General features: G+C 39.2%; 1 protein-coding gene across 1 annotated transcript; it reads left to right on the top strand.

Annotated features, from left to right (window-relative positions):
• Positions 1 to 11814: 11814 nt before the first annotated feature.
• LOC124855876 lies at positions 11815 to 13959 on the top strand. Its single transcript, XM_047346004.1, has one exon. It carries the CDS (start codon positions 11954 to 11956, stop codon positions 13562 to 13564), a length of 1611 nt encoding a protein of 536 aa, XP_047201960.1. The 5' UTR covers positions 11815 to 11953; the 3' UTR covers positions 13565 to 13959.
• Positions 13960 to 13980: the final 21 nt, after the last annotated feature.

Raw genomic sequence — 13980 nt, 5'->3', positions numbered from 1 at the left:
CTTTGCCTGACACAGACTTGCTCTGGTCTTTATGTGGCCATATAGTTATGTTTATGGCCATTGTGAGGTGGAGAAAAGTGGAAAAAATATTAAATCATTAAAGATTCACTGACCAAATTTATTGTTGGCTTGTTTTTAACTTGAGGGAAATAATATGATGGACTGTAGGAAGTAAATAAAAATATGCAACTATGTTGGTATTTGAGTGTCCATTTCAGGCGAAACATGGCATCTGATGTTGTCTTAAAGCCTCCATGCACTTGTTTTTCAGTTTATTCCACCACTTTGAAAAAGCCGGAGCTGCCATTTGCTGCTTCCGCTGTGACAGTGCAGCATAAATTCATTCCAGGTGTGGCTGAACATTGCCCATCTCTGCTCACTGTTGACATGAAACAAATACATTGGTTGTCCATTTGTACAATTTATTGAGCTGTCAGATTGCAAGCGGCCCTGCGAGGCCACAAATAGCTCCTGTCAGGCAGGAGATGGAAAGAGAGCTCTGCTGCACCCCATCTCTTCCTCATCATTGCAGGGAAAGAGTTTCCATCAGATCTGAGAGATTAAAGGGAGCTACAAGTGGCTGTTTGGAAAGAGTGCTGAGGCCAAATGTGTGAAAAAGTTTTGTGGATAAGGATTGACTTTTATTACTTGGACACACAGACACCTTTCCAATGCAGGATCTTGTAGCAGGAATGTGAAAGTCGAACTGAGTTAGATCATCAATCAAGCTAACTTCCAGAGGGTTTTCTATGATAGCATGGAGGTTTGTGGCAGAAAGTAGATAATTATTTCTCTTATTGTATTTGTGGTGCAACATGTCATTCATCAATGTCTAACAAAATTTTATCTCTGAACCTAAAAGAAAAAATAGGATTGCATGAAACAGAAATGAAACAGTTACATAAACTAGCAATGTTTCTAATCAAATACATGGTAAAATATGGTCCTGATCAAGGCATTTTTTAAGGATCAGTATTGAAGATCTTGACTACACCTTTCCCAATAATTGTTCCTTTGCAATGTAGTAAGTGTACCTAATGCAATCAGCTTGTTTTGAGTTGGCATTATTAACAGAATTTTGACTGTATTTGATTTTGATTGCAATTAGGCAAATTAGTGCCATTCTAACATTCTCTCTGCCTCTCTCAGCATTGACAGCTCATAGACACTGCCCCATTGTGAGGGCTTGCCACGTCTCAATAGGTAATGTTATTGTTTAAGTCTCAGGGAGGAGAGATGCAAAACAGAGATATCACTGGCTGGAAGTGGAAGTCTAACTCAAGGTCTAAGACATGCACTTTGATATGTCAAGAAGGAACATCTCTCTTTCTACATCAGCGCTTTGAGTGTCTCGTTACTGAAAAGCGCTATATAAGTAAACTTACCTTACCTTACCTACATGGAGTACCGGGTACCGGGTACTTCGGCTTCCTCCCACAGGCCAAAAACATGACTGTTAGGTAAATTGGTCTCTCTAAATTGCCCTTAGGTGTGAATGAGTGTGTGCATGGTTGTTTGTCCTGTAAGTCTCTGTGTTGCCCTGCGATGGACTGGCAACCTGTCCAGGGTGTACCCTGCCTCTCGCCCATAGACTGCTGGAGATAGGCACCAGCTCCCACGTGACCCACTATGGAATAAGCGGTATAGAAGATAAATGAATGAATGAACCACTAAATGAACCACTAAATAAACAGTTCATATCATGACATCATAACATCTTCATAGTCATAAACACTGAATTTGGACTTGATTAAACAATCGCAAGATCATCATCTGCAGCATAAAGAATATTTCAGTTGAAATCTAATTTATTTAGCGGCCATTTCATATGACATCCTAGACTCAACGTGCTAGGAAGGATATAAAAATTAAAAACAACCAATACGACATATTAAAACAACAATTCATTTTCAACAAGTACATCAAGATTTAGGACAGAATAAAGAAGTAAGATCCCATAAAAGCAGGGTGTGAATGAAGTAAAATAGTTCAAAAACAAGAGGAAATAAAATTTTTGAAACCAAATACATAAGCCTAACTAAAACTTTGATGTTCCAGCAAAGAGTGCATTACAGTAGTCTAATTTACTTTAAAAAGCATGAATCAGTTGTCAAGTTGTGACAGAAGGGATGTGACTTTGGATATGATTCTGAGGAGACATAACGCAGACCTTGGAAAATAATGGATGTGTTTCTGAAAATTAAGGTCATAATCTAAAATCACATCTAGGTTATAACATGCTCACAAGGTTTAACCAACAAAGGTATCAAAAAAAGGATGAATTTGTTTTTTCAGACTATCTGGGCCTACAAGAAGAATTTCAGTCACTCGGCTTCAGAAAGTTCCTGGGCAACCATCATTTAACATCAGTGATTAATGTTATCAATAAAAACAGAAATACACAGCTGTGTGTCATCAGCATAAGAATGATAAAAGGTGTAATGGTGTCTAATGATAGAGCCAAGGAGAATCTTATGAAAACTGAACAGAAGAGGACTAAGAATAGATCCTTGTGGAACACCGTAAACAACATTAACCGTATCTTATTTAAAGTTACCAATAGAGACAGAAAACATTCTACCAGTAAGATATGAAGACAACCAGTTGAGAGCAAAACCGTTTAGACCTAGGTGATGATCAAGGTGCAGAAAGAGTGCAGAACGATTAACTTTATTGAAAGCTGCATTTAGGTCAAGGAGAATAAAAATGGAGATTCTATGACAATCAAGACTAATTTTCAAAGCATTTATTACTCTAACCAGGGCTGTTTCTGTGCTGTGGTGGGTTCTAAACCCAGACAAATTAGTATTAAATAAACCACTCAAATACCACATTTCAAGTATTTTGCATAGACATTATTCTGTAATTACCCAGGAAAAGTGGGTCGAGCGTATAGTTATAATACTGTCTAATGATGTGAGATCATTATGTAACTTCCTGTAAAAAATAATTACTTTTTGCACAGAACCACTGCAAAACATTTTGTCCCAATTTCTATTTTCAAGTTTCTGCTTTAGCACCCCTTTTGGCAACAGAAAATGCTCTGTTAGTGTTAATTTACAGTTGTCCACTATATCTGCTTGAGGGCTGATATTAAAGACCTCTAAGCCGAAAGGCTGAGAGAACAGCCTGCTGTTTACCATCTGGTTGAAACAGCCTGGCAAGCACGACTCAAGGCAATAATTGATGAGAGTGGAGGTGCAAAGATAGTCAGGGGTCGGCCTCATGGCCAATAACATATCAGTGGCCCTGTTGATTGCACCTTGTCACCGCCTTCAAGTTCAACTCTGTTAAGTCTCTATAATTGTCCTCCTCCGTCCTTGTCTCGTTGGTTGTTTTTCGTCTTGTCACACAAATAAAAAAAGTCAAACAAGTCCCCCCATTATTTATCTTTCCATGTAACCTGTAATTACATTCCAAGAACTTTTATAAGCATTTGAGGTTTATTTCGAAGCTTTTGTTTTTATGAAATGTAACATTTGTTTTTCTCTTGTGAAACAACAATGTGACCTCACTTCAACTTTAGAGGTGATGCTTGGGCCATGGTTACACAGTGACAGCCGGCCAGCTGCTGCCTCTTTCCAGGAAAGCGTGTGAAATCTCAATTCTCTCAAGACTGCGGTGTCATTGTATCATATCAAAAGGGCATTAGAGGAACTGGACGGACACACAGACACATTATTGTCCTGGTTGAATGCGAATTCATAATTTCAGTGCTTTTGTCCCTGCGGGAGAATTTATCCAAGACTGATCAAACAAAAGAGCTACCAGAGTTATGCAACCGTGAGGACACAAAGGTCTAACTGCATTTTATTTTGATTCTGAAGAGTATAGTTTACTGATTATAAATTCTGAGAAGGTAACTACACTCTAGCTCGAAGATTTATCCTCACAACAAATTAGTTCAGGGAAAGGGAACAAAAATGTTGCATCCTGTTTGTGACAGTCCAACCCAGGCAAAGGTCTTGCCCACATCATTAACAGTTGTGTTCAATTAGCATGCAGAAGATAAGGACGGCCCTGGAGACTGAGGGCATGTTGAGTCATTGTTGAAAACATTTTCAGCAACTAAACTTGGTTGTTATTGACTTTGTTCTCAAATGAACTCAGTTTCCTTCCCTGTGGCTCCCACTAATGTAATCCCAAATGTTTCTTTCTAAGTTGCATCAACAAATGTTGAGTTTCCATTTCGACATATTTTGTGATGAACATATTGTTGCTCACGCAGCTATGAGACTCCCTGGTGGCTAATCAAGACATTTAGAGCTGAGGATAACACCTTAATTGACTCAGTCTTTAATTTCTAATCACAGATTCAGGATGGGTTTGCCACTGGCTAGGCTAGCATTGAATGGGAGATCAGGTATTTACCACAGCATCTCTGTTTTATTGCATCCATCTGTCCAATTATGAAGTATCAAGCACACACTCATTCACATTTTGAATATTTCATCCACGTGTCATTGATTTCAGTCAATTTTATAAAAAAATTCAACACATGGAGCGGTTAAATACATTATGTACAGAATACATTATGTATGGAGGAGAGAATGACTAGCTTGTAATACCTGTTGGATGTGGGATATTACTTGAAAGCAGTTGAATACCATTGTATATGTGTGCGCTAGTGCTGAATTTATGCCATCCCTCTATTCTTTGTCTTCCACTCATCCAAGATCAGGTAAGGAATCGCTCTCCTCTGCGACAACCTCTGGCTTATTCTTGGGGATCCCAAGGTCTTCCCAGGCCATAAAGGTGTTCTAGCTCTTGCAGCGAGTTCTGGGTCTTCTCCCAGTGTAACATTCAATTCAATTCAAAAATACTTTATCAATCCCAAAGGGAAATTAAATGTTGTTGTAGCTCATTATGAAGGTTTCTTCAAAGAGCCATTGTAGATGCTGATGGCTGTGGGCAGGAAGGATCTCCTGTAGTGCTCCGTCTTACAGCAGATCTGAAGAAGCCTCTGACTGAAGACACTCTGTTGTTGTAGGACAGTCTCATGAAGAGGATGCTCAGGGTTCTCCATAATGTTCTTCATTTTATGAAGAATCCTTCTTTGCACAATGATCTCCAGAGGTTCTAGAGGAGTCCCCAGAACAGAGCCAGCCTTCTTTATTAGCTTGTTGAGCTTTTTTAAGTCCCTGGCTCTGATGCTGCTTCCCCAGCAGATGATGGTAGAAGAGATCACACTTTCCACAACAGACTTATAGAAGATATGCAGCATCTTGCTGCAAACACCAAAGGACCTAAGCTTCCTCAAGAAGTACAGTCTGCTCTGTCCCTTCTTGTAGATGGCTTCACAGTTGCATCTCCACTCTAGTCTGTTGTCCAGGTGAACACCGAGGTATTTATACTCCTGCACCACCTCCACCGCTTCTCCCATGATGGAAATAGTTTTTGACTAATTCCTCTTTCTCTTAAAATCTACAATCATCTCCTTTGTTTTAGTCACGTTCAAAATTAGATGATTGTTTCCACACCATGCCACAAAGTGGTCCACCACCTTCCTGTACTCAGCTTCTTGTCCATCTCTGATCCATCCCACAACTGCAGAATCATCCAAGTATTTCTGCAGATGACAGGAGTCTGTCTTGTACTGGAAGTCTGAGGTGTACAGAGTGAAATGGAATGGTGAGAGTACAGTCCCCTGTGGTGCTCCTGTGCTGCTGACCACCTGGTTAGACTCACAACCCTTCAGTCTCACAAACTGTGGTCTGTTGGTCAGGTAGTCTTTGATCCAGGAGATTGTTGAGGCCTCCACCTGAGTCTTCTGGAGTTTCTGCCAAAGCAAATCAGGTTGGATTGTATTAAATGCACTGGAGAAATCAAAGAACATGATCCTCACAGTGCTACTGGCTTTGTCCAGATGACAGTGGGTTTGTTGAAGCAGGTGTATGATGGCATCTTCAACTCGAACTCCACAGCGATAAGCAAACTGAAGGGGGTGCTGATGGTTTACTGTTTGATTGCTCAGGTGGGCCAACAAGAGTCTCTCTAGGACCTTCATGATGTGGGATGTCAAGGCAACAGGTCTATAATCATTGAGGACTGATGGGTGAGTTTTCTTTGGTACCGGAACAAGACAGGAGGTCTTCCACAACACCGGAACCTTCTTCTGGGCCAGGCTAAGGTTGAAGAGGTGCTGCAGAAAAAGGAAAGAAACATCCAAAGACAAGCACCATGGAGGCCTTGTGCTCAGATGTCCAAATACCCCCAGGATGAGACCAGATGAGAAGGAGCAATGACTCTGCTCCAATTTCTGTCCTGATGAAGAAGAACCTCATGTTATTTCTAAGGCAGAGCCCAGCCACCCGGTAATTACATAAAATAATATTTTGGTAGCACTAACTAATACTGCTCATACTTTTCCAAAACCTACTGGTTTCTTTCCCATTTCCTGGCACTTTTTTAAAAGTTGCTGCTTACTTTCCTGAAACTTGGAGGGTATTTTTGAGAACTTACTAGTTACATTCTAAAAGGCTCCTGGAAAGTTAGAATAAATAGCCTCTAAGCTCTGGAAAAGTACTCACCAGGTAAGTTCTAGGTGGGTACTAGGTCAGTTCTGGGAAATATCTGATAAGTCCTGGAAAAGTACCCACCTGATAAGTTTCGGCAATCCTCTCAAGGATGTGGTTGTTCCAGTTGCTGATGCAACTTTCCCTTATACACTTTTTCCTCTCACTCAACTTTATAATAATATGCTTGGTTGTGATAACATGTATTTCTAATATTTAACTCTTCCACAAAATTATAGTCTTCTGAGACACTGGATTTTGGGTTTTCGTTATCTATAAGTCATTATAAATCAAAATTACAAGAAAACATAGGCTTGAAATATTTCACTCTGTGTAATGAATGTCATATATGAGTTTCACTTTCTAAGATGAACGACAATAAAAAAATAACTTTTTAATGAGATTCAATGTTTTTGAGCTGTACTTGTATATTAATAGTTTTTTCCCTGTTTATAGTGCTCTTTCCCTGCTGTTGATAGCTTTTTGGCTAAGTTGCCTAAATTATGGTGCATGGCAAAAGCATTAAAAGCTAATAGGCTGGAGTTAGAAAACCACCCAAATTTTCTTTAAATATATAATTATGTTTGTTGCAATTTTGGTAAATAGCATGTTTAGTAGTTTAAATTTAACTTTAACATTTCTCCCTCTCACAGGTATGCATAAAAGAGACCTCCAACAAATTCTGCTTTAAAGTTAAGTCAAAAATAATTGAAAATCTTTATTACTCATGTTCGTCCGTGCAAATACATACATTTTTGTTCCTAATTCACAGTTTGCTCAAAGACTGCACAATATCACATTTAACAAGGACACTGAACACTGATGAGACTTTTTAACAACTGTCTACAGATCTTACAGTTCTTTTACTGGAACTACCAGACCCTAGCAGAAAATTACACTTCACATACAGGCAATAGGAATGAGCCAAAAGTCTTGCAGCACAATAACTCAAGCACAGCTCGAGGCCTGCCTGAGATGCCCACATTTCAAGCAGAATATATCTATTTCTATCTCTAAAAAAGCTACAAAATGCTGAGTGTGAAAACCTGACAAGAAGTCTCAGTTTTACTTTGTCAAGCTCTTGGTATTACTAATTGTATGCTGAGTTTTATATCATGGCTCCTATTTAAAATGTATAGATTGAAAGGGAGATGCTGCAGATTTTCATTTGCAATTTTATTGGAACAGCCTTGGAGGATTTTAATGGTTCAATTTGAGTAATGTGGGGAAATGAGCAACATGTTCCAATAAGGCCCCGTGTGTAGGAGGCATAGTGAGGGTTATGTCATCAGCACCATCTCACTGGAATATAAATTTTGGTGTCTGTTAATATATCGACATATGTTTCATATGTAATTTTCAGAGTAATACCATTGTTTGAAAGCAGTGTAAACACAGTCCACTAACTGGAAGGTCTTCAGTGGATGAAGTGAAATGGTCAAAAAAATAATCAATGAGGTCACCTCAAGGACTGGGTTTAATCAACAGATTTAAACAGGTTATTTAGATGTAAAGGGACATGCATCTATGGAGCTGCAAGACAAAAATGATTAGCACCATGTATATATTTTACTGGGACCCATGTGATAGGTCAAAACAAAGTAGCACACAATTGTGAAGTGGAAGGAAAACAAGACATAATTATTTATTTCACAGTTTGAAAAAGTGTGATGGGCATTTTTATTCCTCTTTGACGAGTCAGTGTTTCATACCTTTCACCACAGTTAAAGCTGCAAGACTTCTGGAGTATGTCGCTATCAGCTTTGCACATATAGAGACACAAATCTCTGTCCATTGTTCTTTCCAAAGTAACACTGGCTCAATCAGATTGGATAAAGAGTAACTGTGAACTTCAAATTTTGCTTCAAGGTATAAAAGCCTGTCCTTTTTTTTTGTTCGTTCTAAAACTTGAACATGTTTTGACCTAAACCACTCCAGCTCCGGCTATATTCTTACTGTCAATGTCCTACTGGAAGGCAAATCTCTGTCTCAGTCTCAAGTCTTTTGCAATCTTCAGTAGGTTGGAGGTCCATCAGCTCTGAACAGCTTCACTGTGTCTGCAAAGAAAAGCATCCCCCCACCATTATGCTACCACAACCAAGTTTCAATGTGGGGATGGTGTGTTCATGTTAATGTGCAATGAAGATTTAGTTACCTTGATTATCTAACTTCAGTGCTACAAATGGTCATTCAAGCCTGCCAGTCTAGATGATACATGTCATTTGTAGTTTTGATAATTTATTTAATAATATAACAATTAATAAACTGCCAAGACAAGGTTATTTCTCTGACTTCCTTCTTAGCTTCTTAGCTTATTTAAAGTTATAAAACCACAAAGTTTTCCTTCATACAGTTCCTATGTAGATGCCAGAGAAAGTCTCAGTGACTGGATTTTTCTCTGGCCATATAGAGAGAAGAGTAATGCAATGCTTTTAAACTCCTACCTGTTGCTGCACACTGCTGATCAGCCAAACTGAGCAATAGCTCCTGTAATGTAGTTCAGCTCTTTGGAAATGTTTGCTGTTGCGAAGAATATCATGGTGTGCAAACTAACTCCATCTTAGCAGTATGATGGAGTTAATTTAATAAATCAAGGAAAATTATGCTGTGAAGTAGTTGGATCATATTATACACATTTGTTTTCCATATTTGTGCAAATACCGTGACACCACACCTCAGCGCTTTTCATGATCATATTGTGCGAATCTCATACCGACCCTCCTGAGCACACTCAGGAGGGTCAATTCCTTCTTAATAAGCTCTCAGTGACATTGTTCATTAAACAAATAAACTAGTGACCTTATAGTAGGACTATACCTAGGCATACCTATTAAACTGAATATTTTCCTCTGTATAAATACGACATGCAGTGGCAGTTCTTGCATAAATGCCGCCTGGGTCAGCATCTCCTTCTGCACCTGAGGATGAGGCTAGTGATTCAACTATTTAACCATTTATTATATACGTTTCTGTTTTTTTAAAATCAGAATAACAAATTTTGAAATCTAAAGTTTCTTTTACACATGACTACAAATTTGATGGATAAAAATTCCTTCTTCTCGGTGCCGGTTGCTTGAAACTAAAAGTGAAATTGACAGGATCTGCTTTCTGGTTAATTTAGTTAATAAATATCTGACCACTTCGAGGCACTCGTAGAGCATTTAGGTTTCTTTCTGAGATGGTCAGTTGATCCTTAAATACTGAAAAACAAATGACAAATGACAATGTGACACCATGGCAAAAATAACATACCCCTTTCTGACACAGCTGTGAACTGTGAATTCAACACCCCTGATCCCATTACACATGCACTATTCAAGCATCAAAAGTGACATACGTGCTTACAGATGATGCATATGAGAAAGGTGGAATCTGTATCTGACCTCCACTGTGTGGCACGGGTTCGGTACTGCTGAGATATACATTTTCAGTTAAGAGGAAATTCTGGTCTTGTTGTTCATGAACTTGTTTCAGTTAATTCATTACAAGAACTGGTTCTAAATTCTGAATTCAGCCTGGTTCAGTTTGAATTAATTCATGTTTATAAACATTCTGAACTAAGGGCACAGCTCCAACATGAACTAATTCTTGTTCATAAATCATAATATGTCTGAAATAAAGTTTCAATATATATATTGAAGTAACAACATCATTCACAAATTTGCTTATCGATTATGCCTATTATCTGTTTTATTCTCTCTTGTTGTCTTTACCCACTTAAACAATATTTTATAATTGTAGAATTCCCAAGATAGCTGCTCTTATTTATATATTTTAAAGGTTTCACTGTCAAGTCTGAAACTCTGGCTGACAAATTGTCAATTTAGACAACGTTTGTAATTAAGATCAAGTTCAACCTTTCAAACAATTCTGTGGTGCAACAGAATGCAGCTGGAAGGAATATAATATAATTTAAAATTCATAAATATTTTTAGAAAGGAAATTTGTAAATATATTTGTGATAAAATAAAAAAATAATACAAAGACCGGGGTAAATAATATAGCAATAAATTCACATATATTAAATAAACAAAGAAATTGGGATATACATGAGAAAATGACAATAAGGAAACAGAGATGAATAATAACAGTTAAAGACTGAAATAAAAATATCAATTTATGTATCAATTTATTGATCATTTATTGAATAAATATTTTTTTTTTAATTTTGTTGCACTTAATGGCATGGCAATTAATTTGTTAAGCTAATTGTTGGTGAGTAATTCCTTTATCAAGAATCAGTCAAAATGCCAGCTTTCATCAAGATCACATGCTACAAAGGTGGCAACCCTGCTTTTTTCCCACACTTAATCTATAACAGTAGTTAGTCTATTAAATTTCATATTGCAAAGTGCAGCCCTAGAATAAATCAAAAATGTATAACTAACTAAAATAACCCTATCACTTTAAAACTGTTAGAGTTCACTCTTACCTTGTTTTATTTTAGAGTAGAGGAGACGTCCAGTGGTGTCTGATCAGGTCACAGGTTGTAAGTGAAGAATGATGCGCCTTCTCCTGAGGCTTGTATAACTAACCTAATGTATGACCTGACGGCATTCACCCAGCAGCTGACCTATGAGCATACCCAGCAGCGTTTTTCAGTATCAGTGTTTTCCTTTAAAAACCAACAGATGTCAAACATCTTCAGACAAACGCAACATTTTTGGGCAAATCCTTGACAATAAAGAAACACCAATCACATTTGCTTTCTTTTTGACTCTTGCCAGCCTGGAAAGTTTCCATTGCCTTTTTATTGCTGTTTCATTGTAGCTGCATCTCTGTACCATGACAAAATAAATAAAAACATGAAAACATCCTTAAGGCAATATTGTTATTAGGGAGCCTTGAAAAACTCAGAGTGCAAGAGAGCATCATAATTTGAACTCATCACAGTGATTTGTGGCTAAAGTGAACTGCAGACAGAAACACAAAGTGGATTATGGATGTATTTTTTTTTAAATAAGGCAACTTCTTCTTTCTTATCACTTTTAATCTTCACAGCCTGGTTTAATTTTTTTGTTCAAACTTACACAAAATACCAGATTTGTTTGGGTCATTTGTTTAAAACAAAAATTTAAGAAGATATTAAATGTTAGATGTTAAAAAGATCTTTTATTTTACAAACCTGACATGAAAAATACTGGGCATGTTTTTTTCCTTGTGTAATTATTCTGTTCAAATAGCATATATTTCTCTCCAGGCAGAGAGTGCTCAGGCTGAATGGATGCTGCCACTGCATAATGGTCCTCAGATGTTTGTTGCCAAGGAAACGTTCGGAGAGCATGTGGAGAGGGAGGTATAAAAACACTGCCAGCTCCACTCTGACACTTACTCTGTGGTGAATGCACCCGCTGTCATCACAGAGAGGCGTTGGACAACTCGCCACACTCTTCCCTTCCACGTTTGTCGGCTCATCTCCACAAGTGAGTGCGTGAAAGATGATGAGGCCAAAAGATCTACGCCAGGGCTCTGGCACCAAAACCTTTCTGGATGCAATGCACGGAGGTAAAGTCCACCTGGCGCGCTTCATCCTGGATGCCTTAGATGGACGGATAATCAACTCAAAGACAGAGAACAGTCGCACCCCGCTCATGTATGCTGTCTGTCTGCAAGACCCCGGGACTAGAACCAAGTTCACACATCTGCTGCTGGAGAAAGGGGCAGACGTCAACTGTCAGGATGAGGATGGGCGCACAGCCCTGAGCCACGCCTGCGAGATGGGCCACTTGGATGTCATCAAACTTCTGGTGCAGTTCAATGCCGACCCGGACATCTCTGATGCGTGGGGAAACAGTGCCCTTATGTATGCTGCTTTTTCTGGGCAAAGTCAGGTCCTGGAGTTCCTGGTGAGAGCTTTCAAAAGACTGGGATTGAGGTTAGACTGCACCAACAGTGCTGGTCACTCAGCCAAAGAGATTGCTAACTTTTTCGGGCACAATCAGTGCGTCCAGATTTTGAATTTTCCCTGCAGAAAGGGTGTTCACAAAGAGGATCCACTTGTTGATGTGGTAAAGGCTGTAGAAGTAGAGCGGCAGCTGCCCAATAGGCTCCCCAGGCATGTTCTCGAGAGGTTTTCCAAGCAATCAATGGATGAACAGCAACTGCCAGATGTGTTTCAGAGACAGACGAAACCTGGAGAAAGCAGCGGACTGTGGAATCGTTTCAGGTGTCCCAGGAGTCAGTCTCAAGAGGATAATCACTGCAACAGCTGGATTTTGCCTCCTCACATAGAGAAAAGCCAGACTGAGAGGGATCACTCCATTCTCTTTACAGCCACACAACTGCAAAAGTGCCAGCTTAGAGAGCTGAAGGGGTCGAAAGTAATGCACTCTGTTGGTGAGCGAAGCCAGAAAGATGTCAGCCAAGACATTTGGCTTCCAGAGCAAAAACAGGAGAGTTTTCCTCTCTGGGGAAAGGCAAAGTCATTTAACCTGGACCTTGTGAGCAGCAGAAAGCAGTCCTATCAGGGTGATGTGCGTGACACGAGCCTGTCAGCCAGCAAATTAAAGAGAGCCTCCCTACAGGATGAGCGATGCCTGATAGACAAGATCGAATGTCAAGGGAAATCTCGGGCCTTGATAAATGAGGGCAGCAAAATTGCTTCAGTACCAAAACCTCGTTTAAACAGCAAGGGTCAGTCTGGGAAAGCAATCCAGGAGAAAGTCAAGTCACAACATGAAGAAGCTAACGACATGTCTCTGTCGAGCCGAAGAGGGCAACAGAAGAGGGGAAGCCTCGGCTCAGTTTCCAGACACAACAAACTCCTTTTCCCCAGGGAGGAGATAGAGCCGGAGAGGATCCCGAGCCGGGCCCCGGGGTTCATGGGCCTGGGGACCAGACTGCTGCGTCGGTTCACCGCTCCAGAGTTTATGAGGCTGGTGATCGACTGTTCGTCTGGCTCCTCAAACGGAAGAGGTCGTATGTCCCGCTCCGAAACCTACCCTCTGTCTCACACACACCAACAGGTCAACAGCCAGCCGAGCGTTGACAGCATCAGTGCTGTAAAGTGTGAGTTTGAAAGTTGCTCGTCTCACTCTACCCTCGATTAGATAAAGAACAATTTCCAACAAAAGATAGCCTGGTTGTGTCGTTTTTTTATTGCACTTGAATTCTGACATTTTCAATTTTTGGATATGTGATGTTTCTTCTTAAGAAAAAAAATGATTTGTTTTTGTTGCAATCTGTTTTTGCAAGATTTATATATGAATATAAAAAGGCTTAATATTAATTGCTCATTTGCAGCAGATTTGATGCTACTATATATTAAAAAATTAACCATTAATTTATAGATTTAATGCTTTTTTTCTTTTTGGATTTATATCACATGGACCTAAATGCATTAAAAGATTGCTTTTGTATTTTCAATAAAATTTGTATTTTGCTTTAGAACAATTTGTGACTGTGCAAAAATGCTGAAAACCTAATAAAACAGTAATCTCTTGGATTTTTGTTGTATTCGCTTGTA

This window comes from Girardinichthys multiradiatus, chromosome 19 (assembly GCF_021462225.1).
Source record: "Girardinichthys multiradiatus isolate DD_20200921_A chromosome 19, DD_fGirMul_XY1, whole genome shotgun sequence".
NCBI lineage: Eukaryota > Metazoa > Chordata > Actinopteri > Cyprinodontiformes > Goodeidae > Girardinichthys > Girardinichthys multiradiatus.
The sequence above is the reverse complement of the archived record's forward strand: the minus strand, read 5'-3'. Positions and strand labels throughout refer to the sequence as shown.

Bases quoted from the DNA above. Each gene is read 5' to 3' on its own strand.
- LOC124855876 (XM_047346004.1), top strand. From the start codon at position 11,954: ATGATGAGGCCAAAAGATCTACGCCAGGGCTCTGGCACCAAAACCTTT.